This window comes from Aotus nancymaae, unplaced genomic scaffold, assembly GCF_030222135.1.
Source record: "Aotus nancymaae isolate 86718 unplaced genomic scaffold, 86718_ANA_hifiasm-v0.15.2.pri h1tg000014l, whole genome shotgun sequence".
Lineage (NCBI taxonomy): Eukaryota > Metazoa > Chordata > Mammalia > Primates > Aotidae > Aotus > Aotus nancymaae.
The window spans coordinates 82947473-82964850 of NW_026988425.1; the positions used below are offsets into that span (position 1 = coordinate 82947473).

The following is a 17378-nucleotide window of genomic DNA, read 5'->3' on the forward strand; positions in this document are numbered from 1 at the left end:
AAAATATTTTAATAGATCTAGTTTCATTAATAGGCTGATAATTTCCTGACTTTTTTTTTTTCTACAAAATGTATTTGATACATGTGTGAAGAAACATAAGAATGACAATTTTATTTCTTTTTTAGAATATATAGTGTGAAGTTATTAAAGTAACTGATATTCAGTATTTTCTTATGATCTCATCTTGGATTGTATAAATTTAAAAGTGTATTAAGTATATGCTAGCAATATGATATATATTTTAAATATGTAGAATTTATACTTTTTCTGCTTTCCACAATCCATGTATTTCTTTTAGGGCCACCTTCATAGACATTGAAGAAGCCAATAGGACCGTGTATTTAAATGTATCTCGCACTAATGGCATTGATTTGGCTGTGAGTGTGCAGTGGGAGACAGTATCTGAAACAGCCTTTGGCATGAGTACGTTTCATTTCTTATGAAAACAAAATTCTGTAAACAAGAAATATTGCATGTATAAGATTTATATTTTTTCCCATGAATTGTATGTTATTGATCCTTTGAAAATGGAAAACAGATAATCTCATTCTTTTATTGCATCATAAATATGTACTGAGTGCCTGTCACATGCCAGACATGGCACTGAATTCATGGATCTTAGAATTTAGGGAGTGACAGAAATGAATCAAGTAAGTCAAAATCAATATATACTTTAAACTTTAATAAATGCTTCAAAGGAGAAGTTCTAAGTGTTGAAAGAATATAGGGGAATGCTTTCAAGGGGTATTGATCTTTGAACTAAGACTAAATGATGAGTAGAGATTGATTATGCAAAGGACTGGGTTGGAAGAACATGTGGTTGAGAGTGGGAATCTGTGAAGGCAGAAACCTGAGGCAGAAAAAACACACATAAGTGAAGAACTTGAGTGGATAGTAGGTATAGAAATAAGGAGGAATGTTGAGCTTGGAGAGCTGGAGAAGACCAGATCATTCAAGAACTTAAGGAGTATTTTATACTTGCCAGTCTTGCTAATAGTGTTAACAGAAAGCTGTTGAGTGGTTTAAGAATGGAGCAGAGTTACCATATGTAATGTGGTATGGTATAATTATATTTGGATTTTGAAGTTATTATTCATAGTGCCATGTAAATAATGGGTTGGCACAGAAGAGAAGTGAAGATACGGGGAGGCAAGATGATGATAACTTAGACTAGGTGTTGAATTGGCTGTGAGGGTGAGGGAGAAGGAAGTACCAGAGATTACTCAGGTTCCTAGCTTGTGCAGTTGGATGGGAAAAGAGGTTCGTGCTATTTACTAATACGGAATTCCAAAAAAAGAATAGATGTATTTTGGTAAGGGGAGTAAAATAAATGTGGTTTAACACATTTTGAATTTGAGTTACTTTTGAGAATAAATTTCTCTAGACTCAAAAAAGCTCCTCTCTGCAGGAGAGAGAAACCTGGTAACTTTAGCTATATATATTGTATTTGAAGTCATGGAAATTGATGTAATAATCTGGAAAGAAAGGCTGAAGATGGGGAAGGGAAGAGGACCCTGTAGACTGAACTATAAGAAGGTACAAGTTCAATTGCTGAGGATATCGGATGATGGCCTAGCAAAGGAGTCTTAGAGGACCTGGTAAGAAACTCAGGAGAAAATAGGATTGCAGACACCAGCAGAAGAGTGCTTTAAAATGGAGGAAGAAGTGAACGGTGTCAACTCCTGGTGAGAAGTTCAGTAAAATGAGAACCTGAAAAATAACCATTATAGTTAGCAACATAGAAGGCATTAATGACCATAGGAAGGGCTATTTGTATAGAAATATGGGCACTGAATACCATTTTGAGTGGAGGTAAAAGAATTGAGACCTCAAGTATATGCAACCATTTCGGTAAGTTTGTCTAGGAAGATAGGACCTGGAGAAGGTAGTAGTGGTGTGGTGTGGGATTCAGAAAGTTTTTTGCCTATTTAGTTTGGAGAGACCCAAGCATGTGGAGGTTGGATGGAAAAGGTAAATAAATACTTAGAAGAAAAAGGACATAATTAATAGTGGTGTGGTTGTCTAGAAAACAAGTAGAGATGGGATCCAAAAAAGAAAGATTATGGTTTCTAATTTAGATTTCTCCATTACTGCTTGGATTTTGCATGTGTTTTTTGAAAGTACTTATAAGAGCATATATTGGAGATTCTTAATTGTCAGCAGTCATTGCTTATTCTTCGTTTGTGGTCTTCTTGAATTATTGTAGAGAAAGATTTGTCCATATGTCAGGACCATTTGGGACACTTAATGAAAAATCTCCAGTATACCTTTAAAAGGGAGCAACATAAGAATTTAAAATGCTGGATTTTTAGGAAAGGAAGTTGCTATTGGATATTACATGCAAGACATTGACAAATTCTCTTGAACTGGTAATCTAAAAATGACCAATCATTTATAGGGAGCCTAGGTTTCAACCTTGATATTTGTTCTTGCTCCATCATGTTCACACCATTAACCAAAATTTAAAAAGAACTTAATGTTTTGGGGGGAAGCAGCCATGTTAAGAGATCATATGTAATTTTTTAAATAGTTACTCTTCATTAGTTAGGGGATTTTTATTTTTGTCTTTTTATTTTTGGAGTATGGAATTTTAAAACATGTACCAGTTGTAGCAGTTTGATAAAACCTTGATAGCCATTTGAAATACGTGAGTCTGCTTGACATTCTTAAAATATATAAAATGTAAAGTGAATAATAAATTAGATGAGCATAATTTCAAATTAATAGTGTAAATTTTTAAACCAAATATTTAGCATGTTTCTATATAGGGTATTTATTATTTTAAAATTTCTCAGTTACATTTTTATCAACTTTACAGAAGTTGATAAAATCATGTTCTGCATATTTTCCTTTAAAATATACATTTGTTATTTGTTTATTTAGTTTTTGAGCCAGGGTCTGGCCCTGTCACCCAGGCTGGAGTGCAGTGGCACTATCTCAGCTCACTACAACCTCCGCCTCCTGGGTTCAAGCAATTTTCAGCCATCCGAATAGCTAGTATTACAGGCACATGCCACCACGCCAGCTGATTTTTGTATTTTTAGTAGACGGGGGTTTCACCATGTTGGCCAGTCTGGTCTTGAACTCCTGACCTCAAGTGATTCACCTACCTTGGCCTCTCAAAATTCTGGGATTACAGGTGTGAGCCACCATGCCCAGCCACATAGCCACATTTAATACTTATTTCTAAATATACCATGGGAAAGTTTGTGTAGGTATAAAGCAGAGCATTAATAAATTTTCTTGGTTTTTAAATGAGAATTTAAAAAATTTCTTATTTTTAGTACAAATTCATTATTTGTAGTTATTTTAAAGTTCTCTCGCTTCTATCTTTTCTTTCTTTTCACACTCATACACACACACCATGAAAGGATCTTCATTTGTAGTCACAAATGCACTGGTCTCATTGTTTAAACAATAAATTACATAAGTTTTTGAAGAAATAATAAACTAGTAAATAATGATTTGTGTTTTTCAGGGGGAATGGATGCTGTATTTTCCATATTTCAAAGTTTTCTGGATGAATCAGCTTCTGGCTGGTGTTTCTTTACTTTGGAAAATTTAATATATGGTGTAATGTTAAGAAAATCATCTATTACTGTTTACCGATGGCAAGGGATTTTTATTCCAGTTGAGGTAAACATCAATATTTTTTATAGTACAAAAATAAAATGTGCAGATAAATTTTAGATGTATCATGAATTACTGTCATTCTTATTCCTCATTTTCTAGGATTTAAATATAGAAAATCCTAAAACTTGTGAGGCCTTTAATATTGGTTTTTCTCCCTACTTTGTGATTACTCATGAAGAAAGAAATGAAGAAAAGCCTTCTCTTAATAGTGTGTATACATTCACATCTGGATTTAAATTATTCCTGGTAAAAAAAATTTTCATTTTTAAATAGATTGCTTTCTTTAAAAGAAATTAAGATTTGTAAGACTGTTCAAAATGGAAGATAATGTATGTTCTATATTAATGTGAAAAAGAATTTTTTGTGAGTTGATATACATTTTAGCAAAAATCCGGGGATATTTTTGTCTTTTTTAAATGGCACTTAGGTACGCATACCTTGGGATTAGAATTTTTTAAGTCTTGCACTTCAGATCCTAACTTGTGCTGTGAGTGTGTTCAGTGGCTTTCTTAGGTAAAGTCTCCTTTCAGTTCTCATTCCTGCTCTCCATCCTCCTTGCAGGTACAAACAATTATTATTTTGGAAACTTCTCAAGTAAGATATTTTACTTCAGACAGCCAAGATTATTTAATCATTGCAAGTCAAAGAGATGATTCCGAATTAACTAAGGTTTGATACTTTTTAAATGAAGTGGGTTTTTTTTTTTTTTTTTGCTTTTCTTTTTAACATTATAATTGAAATTTACCTAAGATACAGTCTGCTGGTTTAGTATAAAAGAAAATAATAATTTGATTGTGGTAAAGTAGAATGTAAAGACTGGTTAGTTAAAAGTTAATTTTTAAACACGAGTCATAAAATATTATATTGTCTTTAAGAGCCAAGGATAATGTAATAGTAAATATGAACATTTAATTAGAATTTAACTGAATTGCAAAAGATTATGGAGAAAAATCACACAGCCAGACAGAGAGTATCACTGAAAATTCATGGTTAGCATTGCTACACGGGCATTCAGTATTACCCCAGAAATCCCACATTTCTTTAGTAAACTAGATTTTATAATCCTAGTTATGCTTATTTGATAACTTTTGTCACTCCTCAAATTTCATACATGCTTCACATTTCCATTTTCAGATAATTGCCTTGTTGAAATGAAAGCTACCAAAAGAGGTATTATTCATTTTCCCAACACCAAATTCAAAAACCCACTTGAAACCCAGCTTTATTCCTTGGTCCTGTGACGATGGGGAAAGTGTCCTTTCTAAAAAAGCCATGCCTCTCACATAGGTGCCCATCTTTCCTTGATAAGGTTTAGCTATTCCCTGCATCTCTGGCACCTATCTCTCTCTATTGGATTGTTACAATCAGTGGAAATACTCTAGGTTCATCCAGCTTAAAAAGAAATTCCTCCCCCAATATCATTTTTTCATTTCATTTCCTTTCTCCCTGCTATAGTAAGACATCCTGAAAGAATTATCTACTTGCTTTATCTTTACTTCCTCATGCTCACAACTGGGTTACCAAATCCAGTGGGTGTTTTTTCTGCATAATAATTATACATTCCACCGGCATGTGACAGTCACCTCATCCTCAAATGTAAATCTTATCTTGCTTTCTAAGACACTACACAAATTTTCCTTCTCTGTCTCTCTCAATCTCTCTCTCTTTCTGTGTGTGTGTGTGTGTGTGTGTGTGTGTGTGTGTGTGAGAGTGTGAGTGATCCTTCTCAGTCCCCATTGCCAGTTCCTCTTCCCTTTTGTAAACTTAGATGTCTTGAAGTTTTCCAGAAAGATTCACTTCTTATAGTTCAAATTTCTTTTTCTTTCTCTTTGCTCACTTGGATACTTTTATCAGTCCTATGGTTTTAAATATCAGCAATAGGCTAGTGTCTTTTAAATTATATCTGTAGCCTTTTCTCTGTATTCCAGGCCGGCATATCTCACTGCCTATTGACATGTTCACTTGAATATATTTTTGGTATATAATATTTAACATATCCCAACTAAACCTTTCATTTTCACTATGAAACCTGTGACTTCAGGGTTAGCTTTCATCTCAGGAAATAGCAACCCTACAAACTCAGTTGCTTAAGACAGAATCCTGGAATATTCCTTCCGTGATTACTACTTTTTTTGGGGGGATGGGGTCTGGCTCTGTGCTCCAGGCTTGAGTGCAGAGACCTGATCACAGCTCACTACAGCCTTGACCTTCTGGGCCCTGGTGATCCTCCTATCTCAGCCTCCCAGGTAGCTGGGACAACAGGCATGTGCCACCATACCTGGCTGATTTTTCTATATTTTGTAGAAATGGGGTTTCACCATGTTTCTCAGGCTGGTCTCACACTTACTCCTTTTTATTCTTTCACATCTAGTTAATTATTTTTGATTGTATGTGTCAATAAGTGAAGACATTTCTTTTCATCTCTGCCCCTCCCTACTCCAGGTCCCCGTTATTTCTCTTCCACACCATTAGAGTATCCTCCTAGCCATTCTCTGAACTTCCTTGACCTCCTCAAATCCATTCTCCATTGAGTAACTGAAGTCATCTTTTGAAAATATTAACTGACTAATGTTATACCTGATTTAAAACTATTCAATGATTTGCAATTATACTTAGAATAAATTCTAAATTATTTAATATTGGCTTAACATAGGATACTATACTTCCTGATTTGCCTTGGAAAGTACTGGCTTATGCCTATTGTTCTGGTATTGTTATTAATATTGTCCCTTTCACTCTTTAAAGGATCCCTGTTTAGATGATAAATTATATGGTCACCCTAATGGAAGGTACTCCGTGATCTTACCTCTCATCATTCTTCCAGCACTATCAAATTCCTTGCAATCTTTATTCAGATAATGACAACTCTTTTCTGACTTAGGGACTTTGTCATGTCATTCCTTCTACCTTGATTTCCCCAATACTGTTATAATCCTCTATCAGACCATCCTAATTGTCATCTTCAGTACTTGACTCATTTTATACTCATACATTTATTCAATTCAGTTATCCATTGCTGATGTTTCTGTTTACCTTTTCCTAATAGTTAATAAGATCCATAAAGGGAAAGGCTGCTGTATCCATAGTTCCTAGCATAATGTCTGTAGCTCAAAAGTTCCTAATTGTTGACTGAATAAGTATAATTTTTTGTGACATTGATGAGCTTGCCTTCAGGTAGGGTCTGAATTTTAATTTTGCATTTATGAACACTTACCCTGAAACCTTGTGTGCATTGACTGCCACCATGGGGCCAAAAACATTTAGGTGTTTTTCTGTGTTCTGTTGCTCAAGCAGTTGATAATAATATTGCAGCATTAGAATGTTTCTTATTCAGTTTTAAATTTTTCATATTTAGCGTCTTTTTTGATTTTAGCTTTCCCTTTCCCTGCTGTCACCAACCCCTGCCCAGATGTATAGTTGATACTGATTTCTTCTCAGATAACTTCTCTTTCATTCACTCTGTGTGTACTCATGTGTATAGACACACCCACAGATTAGATGAGGGAGAGAGCAGTGAGGGAGCATCAGTTTTAGTATTTTCTTATTTATGAAAGTATCTTTTTAACCAAATATAAAAGGATCCAAGAGAGTAAACATATGATATTGATTAAATTTTCACAAGTGCTAAATTCCTAGTCATAAAGGGTTTTGTATTTCAACATTTCCTTCAGGTCTTCAGGTGGAATGGAGGAAGCTTCGTGTTGCATCAAAAACTCCCTGTTCGAGGTGTGCTGTCCCTGGCCTTGTTCAACAAGGGAGGCTCTGTGTTCTTAGCCATTTCCCAGGCTAATGCCAGGCTAAACTCCCTTTTATTCAGATGGTCTGGCAGTGGGTTTATTAACTTTCAAGAAGTGCCTGTCAGTGGGACAACACAAGTTGAGGCTTTGTCTTCAGCGAATGATATTTACTTAATATTTGCCAAAAATGTCCTTCAAGGTGAGAATATACAGTATTTGTAATGTATATATAGTTATCGAAATCATGTAGCATTCTTATGGTATATTTTATATGAAAATGCTCTTATAATAATTTTTTAGTAACCCATAGAATATTTCTTAGATGATAAGTATTAATTGTCAGCTGTAAATGGATTTTTGAGAAATATTTTACACATTATGCCCCTGATCTTGTGGTGTTCTGATTACTACCTTAAAGTCATATTAAAACAGAATTGGAAGTGGGTAGGTAAAGTTGGAAGATACATAAATATTTATGCCCAGGATGCAAGCAAGTAACTTTTTACCTGTATTTACTTGAAGTGCCATGAATAATTTGTAGTATTAATAAATAATGTTCAGAAACTTTTGATGAGACTCTTTCAAAATATTCTCAGAATAGAAATTTGCTTTTTGCTGCTGAATAGAACTTTCACAGGTAAAATTGCAACGTTCCTAAAAAATAAAAAATTTTGTCCTTGTTCTTTCTTTAACATTATATCATGGTTAATGGCTAACCATGTATTTATGACATGTAGTAAATGCAAAAAGACTTTTGAAGTACTTCCTATTAACTTACATTTTTATTATGCTAAATGGATTCTGAGGAAATTGGTTTCCTGATATTTTTATTGTAGTTTTACTGTAATTTTGTCATTTTTCTGTAACTTTTGCATTAAAATTTGACTTTTATTTCATTATTGTAGGAGATCAGAATTCAATTGGTATTTTCATCTGGGAGATGAGACAGTCTTCCTTCAGGTATTTTCAGTCTCTAGATTTTGCTGCTGTTAACAGAATCCACTCCTTCACACCAGCCTCAGGAATAGGTAAGGACTTTTTAACTGCTCACCAATTCTGAAGGTAGTATGGAAAGCCAGAATGATTTGAATCTCATTGATTTAGATTTAGCATCACATTGCCAGACACTGGGTATTTTAATAGGAATGTAACATCAAAGTCTTTATAATACTCCTTCCAGAAATCCTAGAATGTTTTGAAATACTTTTGAATTTTAGTTCTCCTTCTGCAGATTAATACTTGCAAAATGGACATTGACTTGAGAATAATCAGAATAACTAAAATATGGAGAAAAATATTAGTGAAGAATAAAATTAAAATTAATGTATTTATTTTGCCTAGAGAAACATGAAGAGTAACATTAAATATATATTTTTAAAGTATGAAAGTATGCTTATGGCAATAGCAAGTATTTGCATTTAAGAATTTTTTTTAAGTTAGAGAATGACTGTGAGAACCGTTCCATCCTCATTCACTCTCCCAACCTCCTCCACACTCTGAAATCCTTTCCTGGTCTTCTGTACTTCAGTCCACATAAGCAATATTTTTAATCACTGTGGTTTCAAAAACAAAGTCAATTGGAGAGAACCCAAGGTATTATTGCTGTCTGAAGGTTGTAGGATTATTTTAGGGTTGGCAAGGAATCCCTTGGGTGGGCCAGTGATAATAAGGAGATGAAGCTGAGGCCAGCTGGTATGGTAAGCTTATTAAGCTGGTTCATGGGGTGGGTGTTCATAGCGCAGGGAGGAGGCACAGACAGAAGGTCATCATGTTTCCTGTTGAGGTGTCTAGAGAACTAGTGAGCAAAGCCTGAGTGGCTCCATAGGTGACTCTGGATGAATCACAGTCCTGCTTTTTTAAAAAAAATATTTTATTGCATTTTAGGTTTTGGGGTACATGTGAAGGGCATGCAGGATTGTTGCATAGGTACATACATGGCAATGTGGTTTGCTGCCTTCCTCTCCATCACCTGTATGTGGCATTTCTCCTTGTGTTATCCCTCCCCAACTCCCCACCCGCCACCGTCGCTCCCCTAGTTCCCCCCAACAGACCTCAGTGTGTGGTGCTCCCTTTCCTGTGTCCATGTGTTCTCATGTACAACCCTTGCCTATGAGTGAGAACATGTGGTGTTTGATTTTCTGTTCTTGTGTCAGTTTGCTGAGAATGATGGTTTCTAAGTTCATCCATGTCATCATTTTTTATGGCTACATAGCATTCCATGCTGTATATGTGCCACATTTTTCCCGTCCAGTCTGTCATCGATGGGCGTTTGGGTTGGTTCCAAGTCTTTGCTAATGTAAACAGTGCTGCAGTGAACATTTGTGTGCATGTGTCCTTATAATAGAACGATTTATAATCCTTTGGATAGATACCCAGTAATGGGATTGCTGGGTCAAATGGAATTTCTATTTATAGGTCCTTGAGGAATAGCCACACTGTCTTCCACAATAGTTGAACTAGTTTACACTCCAAGCAACAGTGTAAAAGTGTTCCTATTTCTCCACATCCTCTCCAGCATCTGTTGTCTCCAGATTTTTTAATGATCACCATTCTAACTGGCGTGAGATGGTATCTCAATGTAGTTTTGATTTGCATTTCTCTAATGACCAGTGATGATGAGCATTTTTTCATATGTTTGTTGGCCTCATATATGTCTTCTTTGGAAAAGTGTCTGTTCATATCCTTTGCCCACTTTTGAATGGGCTTGTTTGTTTTTTTCTTGTAAATCTGTTTTAGTTCTTTGTAGATTCTGGATATTAGCCCTTTGTCAGATGGGTAGACTGCAAAAATTTTTTCTCATTCTGTTGATTGCCGGTTCACTGTAATGATTGTTTCTTTTGCTCTGCAGAAGCTCTTGAGTTCAATTAGATCCCATTTGTCTATTTTGGCTTTTGTGGCCAATGCTTTTGGTGTTTTAGTCATGAAATTCTTGCCTATGTCTATGTCCTGAATGGTTTTGCCTAGGTTTTCTTCTAGAGTTTTTATGGTGTTAGGCCTTATGTTTAAGTCTTTAATCCATCTGGAGTTAATTTTAGTGTAAGGTGTCAGGAAGGGGTCCAGTTTCTGATTTCTGCACATGGCTAGCCAGTTTCCCTCAAACCTAAAATTTATTAAACAGGGAATCCTTTCCCCATTGCTTGTTTTTGTGAGGTTTGTCAAAGATCAGATAGTTGTAGATGTGTGGCATTGCCTCTGAGGCCTCTGTTCTGTTCCATTGGTCTATATCTCTGTTTTGGTACCAGTACCATGCTGTTTTGATTAATGTAGCCTTGTAGTATAGTTTGATGTCAGGTAACGTGGTGTCTCCAGCTTTCTTCTTTTTGCTTGGAATTGACTTGGCTATGTGGGCTCCCTTTTGGTTCCATATGAAGTTTAAGGTAGTTTTTTCCAGATCTGTGAAGATGGTCATTGGTAGCTTGATGTGGATAGCATCGAATCTATAAATTACTTTGGGCAGTGTGGCCATTTTCACAATACTGATTCTTCTTAACCATGAGCATGGAATAGTTCTCCATCTGTTTGTGTCCTCTCTTATTTCATTGAGCATTGCTTTGTAGTTCTCCTTGAAGAGGTCCTTTACATCCTTTGTTAGTTGTATTCCTAGGTATTTTATTCTCTTTGTAGCAACTGTAAATGGCAGTTTGCTCTTGGTTTGGCTCTCTTTAAGTCTGTTATTGGTATGTAGGAATGCTTGTGATTTTTGCACATTGATTTTGTATCCTGAGACATTGCTGAAGTTGCTTATCAGTTTCAGGAGATTTTAGGCTGAGACGATGGGGTCTTCTAAATATAAAATCATGTGCAAATAGAGACAATTGACTTCCTCCTTTCCTAATTGAATACTCTTTATTTCTTTTTCGTATCTTATTGCTCTGGCTAGAACTTCCAATACTATATTGAATAGGAGTGGTGAGAAAGGGCAGACTTGTCTAGTGCCAGATTTCAAAGGGAATGCTTCCAGTTTTTGCCCATTTAGTATGATATTGGCTGTGGGTTTGTCATAAATGGCTTTTATTATTTTGAGATATGTTCTGTCAATACCTAAGTTTATTGAGCGTTTTTAGCATAAAGCACTGTTGAATTTTGTCAAAGGTCTCCTCTGCATATATTGAGATAATCATTTGGTTTTTGTCTTAGGTTCTGTTTATGTGGTGAATTACGTTTATAGACTTGCATATGTTAAACCAGCCTTGCATCCCTGTGATGAAGCCTACTTGATCATGATGGATAAGCTTTTTGATATGCTGTTGCAGTCTGTTTGCCAGTATTTCATTGAAGATTTTTACATCTATGTTCATCATGGATATTGGCCTGAAGTTTTATTTTCTTGTTGAGTCTCTGCCAGGTTTTGGTATCAGGATGATGTTGGTCTCATAAAATGATGTGGGAAGGATTCCCTCTTTTTGTATTGTTTGGAATAGTTTCAGAAGGAATGGTACTAGCTCCTCTTTGTACATCTGGTAGAATTCGGCTGTGAACCCATCTGGACCTGGGTTTTTTTTGGTTGGTAGGCTATTAATTGTTGCCTCAACTTCAGCCCTTGTTATTGGTCTATTCTGGGTTTTCGACTTCTTCCTGGTTTAAGCTTGGAAGGATGCAGGTGTCCAGGAATTTATCCATTTTTTCCAGGTTTACTGGTTTATGTGCATAGAGTTGTTTGTAGTAATCTCTGATGGTGGTTTGTATTTCTGTGGAATCTGTGGTGATATCCCCTTTATCATTTTTTATTGCATCTATTTGATTATCCTCTCTTTTCTTTTTTATTAATCTGGCTAGTGGTTTGTCTATTTTGTTGATCTTTTCAAAAAACCAGCTCCTGGATTTATTGATTTTTTGAAGGTTTTTTTGTGTCTCTATCTCCTTCAGTTGTGCTCTGATCTTAGTTATTTCTTGTCTTCTGCTAGGTTTTGAGTTTTTTTTGATCTTGCTCCTCTAGCTCTTTCAATTTTGACGATAGGGTGCCAATTTTAGATCTTTCCTTGCTTCTCATGTGGGCATTTGTTGCTATAAATTTTCCTCTAGACACTGCTTTAAATGTGTCCCAGAGATTCTGGTATGTTGTGTCTTCGTTCTTGTTGGTTTCGAAGAACATCTTTATTTCTGCCTTCATTTCATTGTTTATCCAGTCAACATTCAAGTATCAGTTGTTCAGTTTCCATGAGGTTGTGTGGTTCTGAGTTAGTTTCTGAGTTCTGAGTTCTGACTTGATTGCACTGTGGTCTGAGAGACTGTTTGTTATGATTTCCATTCTTTTGCATTTGCTGAGGAGTGGTTTACTTCCAATTAGGTGGTCAATTTTAGAGTAGGTGTGGTGCGGTGCTCAGAAGAATGTATATTCTGTGGATTTGGGGTGGAGAGTTCTGTAAATGTCTATCAGGTTTGCTTGGTCCAGGCTTGAGTTCAAGTCCTGGATATCCTGTAAATTTTCTGTCTTGTTGATCTGTCGTGGAGTGTTAAAAGTCTCCCACTGTTATTGTGTGGGAGTCTAAGTCTCTTTGTAAGTCATTAAGAACTTGCTTTATGTATCTGGGTTCTCCTGTATTGGGTGTGTATATATTTAGGATAGTTAGCTCTTCTTGATGCATTGATCCTTTTACCATTATGTAGTGCCCTTCTTTGTCTCTTTTGATCTTTGTTGGTTTAAAGTCTATTTTATCAGAGACTAGGACTGCAACACCTGCTTTTTTTTGCTCTCCATTTGCTTGGTAAATCTTCCTCCAACCCTTTATTTTGAATCTATGTGTATCCTTGCATGTGAGATGGGTTTCCTAGATATAGTACACTGATGGTTTTTGACTTTTTATCCAATTTGCCAGTCTGTGTCTTTTGATTGGGGCATTTAGCCCATTTACATTTAAGGTTAATATTGTTATGTGTGAATTTGATCCTGCCATTTTGATGCTAGCTGGTTGTTTTGCCCGTTAATTGATGCAGTTTATTCATTGTGTTGATGCTCTTTACCATTTGGTATGTTTTTGGAGTGACTGGTACTGGTTGTTCCTTTCTATGTTTAGTGCTTCTTTCAGGAGCTCTTGTAAGGCAGGCCAGGTGGTGATGAAATCTCTGAGCAATTGCTTGTTTGTAAAGGATTTTATTTCTCCTTCGCTTATGAAGCTTAGTTTGGCTGGATATGAAATTCTAGGCTGAAAGTTCTTTTCTTTAAGGATGTTGAATATTAGTCCCCACTCTTCTGGCTTGTAGGGTTTCTGCTAAGAGATCCGCTGTGAGTGTGATGGGCTTCCCTTTGTGGGTAACTCGACCTTTCTCTCTGGCTACCCTTAGCACTTTTCCCTTCATTTCAACCCTGGTGAATCTGACAATTATATGCCTTGGGGTTGCTCTTCTTGAGCAGTATCTTTGTGGTGTTCTCTGTATTTTCTGGACTTGAATATTGGCCTGTCTTGCTAGGTTGGGAAAGTTTTCCTGGATAATATCCTAAAGAGTGTTTTCCAGCTTGGATTCATTCTTTCCATCACATTCAGGTACACTTATCAAATGTAGATTAGATCTTTTCACGTAATCCCATATTTCTTGGAGGCTTTGTTTGTTTCTTTTTATTCTTTTTTCTCTACTCTTGCCTTCTCATTTTATTTCATTGAGTTTATGTTCAGTCTCTGATATCCTCTCTTCTGCTTCATTGATTCAGCTGTTGAAACTTGTGTATGCTTTGCAAAGTTCTCGGTTTGTATTTTTCAGCTCCATCAATTCACTTATATACCTCTCTAAGCTGTTTATTCTCGTTAGCATTTCTTCAAACGTTTTTTCAAGGTTCTTAGTTTCTTTGCATTGGTTTAGAACACGTTCTTTTAGCTCAGAGAAGTTTCTTCTTACCCACCTTCTGAAACCTGATTCTGTTAATTCATCAGACTCATTCTCCATCCAATCTTGTTCCCTTGCTGGTGAGGAGTTGTGATCCCTTGTAGGAGGAGAGTAGTTCTGGTTTTGGGTGTTTTCATCCTTTTTACGCTGGTTTCTTCCCATCTCCTTGTGGTCTTTGTAGCTGGTGACTTTCAGATGGAGTCTCTGAGTGGACGTCCTGTTTCTTGATGATGAAGTTATTTCTTTCTGTTTCTTAATTTTCCTTCTAACAGTCAGGCCCTCCTGCTGTAGGACTACTGGAGGTCCACTCCAGACCCTGCTTGCCTGGGGATCACCTGCAGTGGCTGTAGAACAGTAAGGGTTGCTGCCAGTTTCTTCTTCTGCTATCTTTGTCCCAGAAGGATACCTGCCAGATGTCAGCCTGAGCTCTTCTTTATTAGGTGACTCTTTGGATATACAGGGGTCGAGGAGCTGCTTGAGGAGACAGTCTGTCCTTTATAGGAGCTCAAGTGCTGAGCTGTGAGCTCCATTGTTCCGTTCAGAGCTGCTGGGCAGGTACGTTTAAGTCTGCTGCAGCGGAGCTCGTAACTGCCTTTTTTTCCCAGGTGTTCTGTCCTGGGAAGGTGGGGCTTTATTTATAAGTTTCTGTCATGCTGCTGCCTTTTTTCAGAGATGCCCTGCCCAGCGAGGAGGTAGCCTAGTTACAGTCTGCCAGCAGAGGTGTTGCTGAGCTGCTGTGGGCTCTGCTCAGCTGCTGTGTGAACTTCCTTGCAGTTTTGTTTATAGGGGTATAGTTAGAACTGCCTTAGTAATGGCGGTCTCCCTCTGTAGTGGTGGACTGTCTCTCTAATGGCGGACTGCCTCAGTAATGGCAGGCTGCCTCAGTAATGGCGTGCTACCTCAGTAATGGTGGACTGCCTCGGTAATGGCAAACTGCCTCGGTAGTGGTGGATTGCCTCAGTAATGGCGGACGCCCTTCCCCCACAGAGCTGGACCATCCCGGTTCCAGCTGTGCTTGCTGTGAAACTCTCAATCCAGAGTGTTTCAGATTGCTGGTCTTTGTGGGGGTTGGACTGGCTGAGCCAGATCACCTGGCTCCCTGTTTCAGTCCCCTTTTTTTACAGTTGCGTGGGCGTCTCTGTCTCCTAGGTGTTCCAGTCGCCAGTTGAAAAGGTTCCTGGATTTTTGTGAGTTTTTTTGCAGAGACCCGCTGCACTGGCTGAAACAGCTGTGCTGGGGGCTCGTGGCGCTTTTCTGCCTGGGAATCTCCTGGCCTGGCTCCCTGTTTCAGTCCCCTTTTTTTCAGTTGCACAGGTGACTGTCTCCCAGGCGTTCCAGTAGCCAATTGAAAAGGCTCCTGGATTTTTGTGAGTTCTCTTGCAGAGACCCGCTGAGTTGGCTGAAACAGCCATGCTGGGGGCTCATGGCACTTTTCTGCCCAGGAATCTCTTGGTCTGTGGGCGGTAAAAATTCATTTGGAAATGCGGTAATCACTCACCCTCTGCATTTTCGCTGGGAACTGCAATCCAGAGCTGTTGCTATTCAGCCATCTTGGATCCCCTTCCTGCTTTTAAAATGAGATATGGCAATTCTATATGAATTAAATGGCACACAGTTCTTCATTTTATACTATATATAAGTCAGTGTTGCAGTGCTCTGAGGAATTCTACTTAAAACGCTGAATGAATGGTTGGAAAGAAAAAAGATTAAGATACTAATTAAGGTATAGGACTGTATTAGCCCATTCCCACACTGCTTTAAAAAACTATCTGGAACTGGATAATTTATGAAGAAAAAAGGTTTAATTGATTCACAGGTCCACAGGCTGTACAGAAAGCATGCTTTGGGAGGCTTCAGGAAGCTTACGATCATGGCAGAAGGGTGAAGAGGAAGCAAGCACCTTCTTTACATGGTGGAGCAAAAAAGAGAGTGAAAGGGGAAGTGCTGCATACTTTTAAATAACTAGATCTTGGGCGAACTCCCTTACTATCACAAGAACAGCAAGGGGGAAAATCTGCCTCCATGATCCAATCACCTATCACCAGGTTCCTCCCCCAATGCTGGGAATTACACTTTGACGTGAGATTTGGGTTGGGACACAGAGACAACCATATCAATGACCAATAAATGCTGTTTGCTCTGTGAGGGGTAGAATTGGAGTGGGTAAGAGAGACGAGAGAGCTTGAGCTATGTCTGGGTGGATTGGCAGGAAATATTTTGGGCAGAGGGAAAGGTATGAGCAAAGTAGAAAGGCAGAAGCATTTATTGCATTGAGGGTACCATTGGTAGATGAAAGTGCCAGGGACAGAGGATTTGACCAGAATGTTGTGGTGCTGAAGTTGGTGGTACAACACTGGAATCTAGAGAAGATGGCCTGGAATGGCAGGCCCAAGGTGTGCCTGTGCCTCAAATCATCCAGCAGGTATCACACATTTTGGTCTTAGGATCTATTCATATTTATTGTATTAGCGATTCAAACTGAGAAATTTTAAAGTCATTTATTTAAAATGACAACAATATACTCATTATGTGTAAATATAACATGTTATTAAAAAAATTTTCTAAACCACTTTTATGAGAAGAGTGGCATTGGTTTTATTTTAATTTTTGAAAATCTCTTTAATGGCTGGTTTAATACATGGTATGTAGATTTTACTTTTTATTTATGTATTTAATTAATTTTTTAAAGAGACAGCATCTTGCTCATTTTCCAGGCTGTAATGTAGTGGTGTAATCATAACTTACTGCAGCCATGAACACATGAGTTCAAGCCACACTCCCATCTCAGCCTCCTGAGTAGCTAGGACTACAGGCATGGTCCATCATGCCCACATAATTAAAGACATTGTTTTTTATATAAAAGTGAAGTTTCTTTATCTTGAGCAGGCTGGTCTTGAGCTCCTGGCTTCAAGAGATCCTCCTGCCTCAAAGTGCTGAGATTACAGATGTGAGACACTGTGCCCAACTGACTCTCTTAATTAACTTTTTTTTTCCAACTTTATTAAGGCTTGATTGACAAACATTGCATATATTTAAGATGTACAGTGTGATGTTTTGATATATGTATATGTTGTGATGTGTATTTCCTCCGTTGAGCTAATTAACCCATCCATTACCTCACATATTTACCTGTTTTTGATGAAAACACTTAAGATCTAGTCTCTTAGCAAATTTCAAGTACACAAGACA

At 37.3% G+C, this 17378-nt stretch overlaps 1 protein-coding gene across 1 annotated transcript in view; it reads left to right on the forward strand.

Annotated features, from left to right (window-relative positions):
- ADGRV1 (adhesion G protein-coupled receptor V1) overlaps positions 1-17378 on the forward strand; it is a 556842-nt gene that overhangs the window by 144405 nt on the left and 395059 nt on the right. Inside the window, exons 45-50 of the mRNA XM_064376126.1 lie at positions 299-423; positions 3479-3636; positions 3733-3879; positions 4195-4302; positions 7305-7569; positions 8276-8398. Coding sequence (XP_064232196.1) covers positions 299-423; positions 3479-3636; positions 3733-3879; positions 4195-4302; positions 7305-7569; positions 8276-8398 — 926 coding nt within the window. The remainder of the gene's footprint in view (positions 1-298; positions 424-3478; positions 3637-3732; positions 3880-4194; positions 4303-7304; positions 7570-8275; positions 8399-17378) is intronic.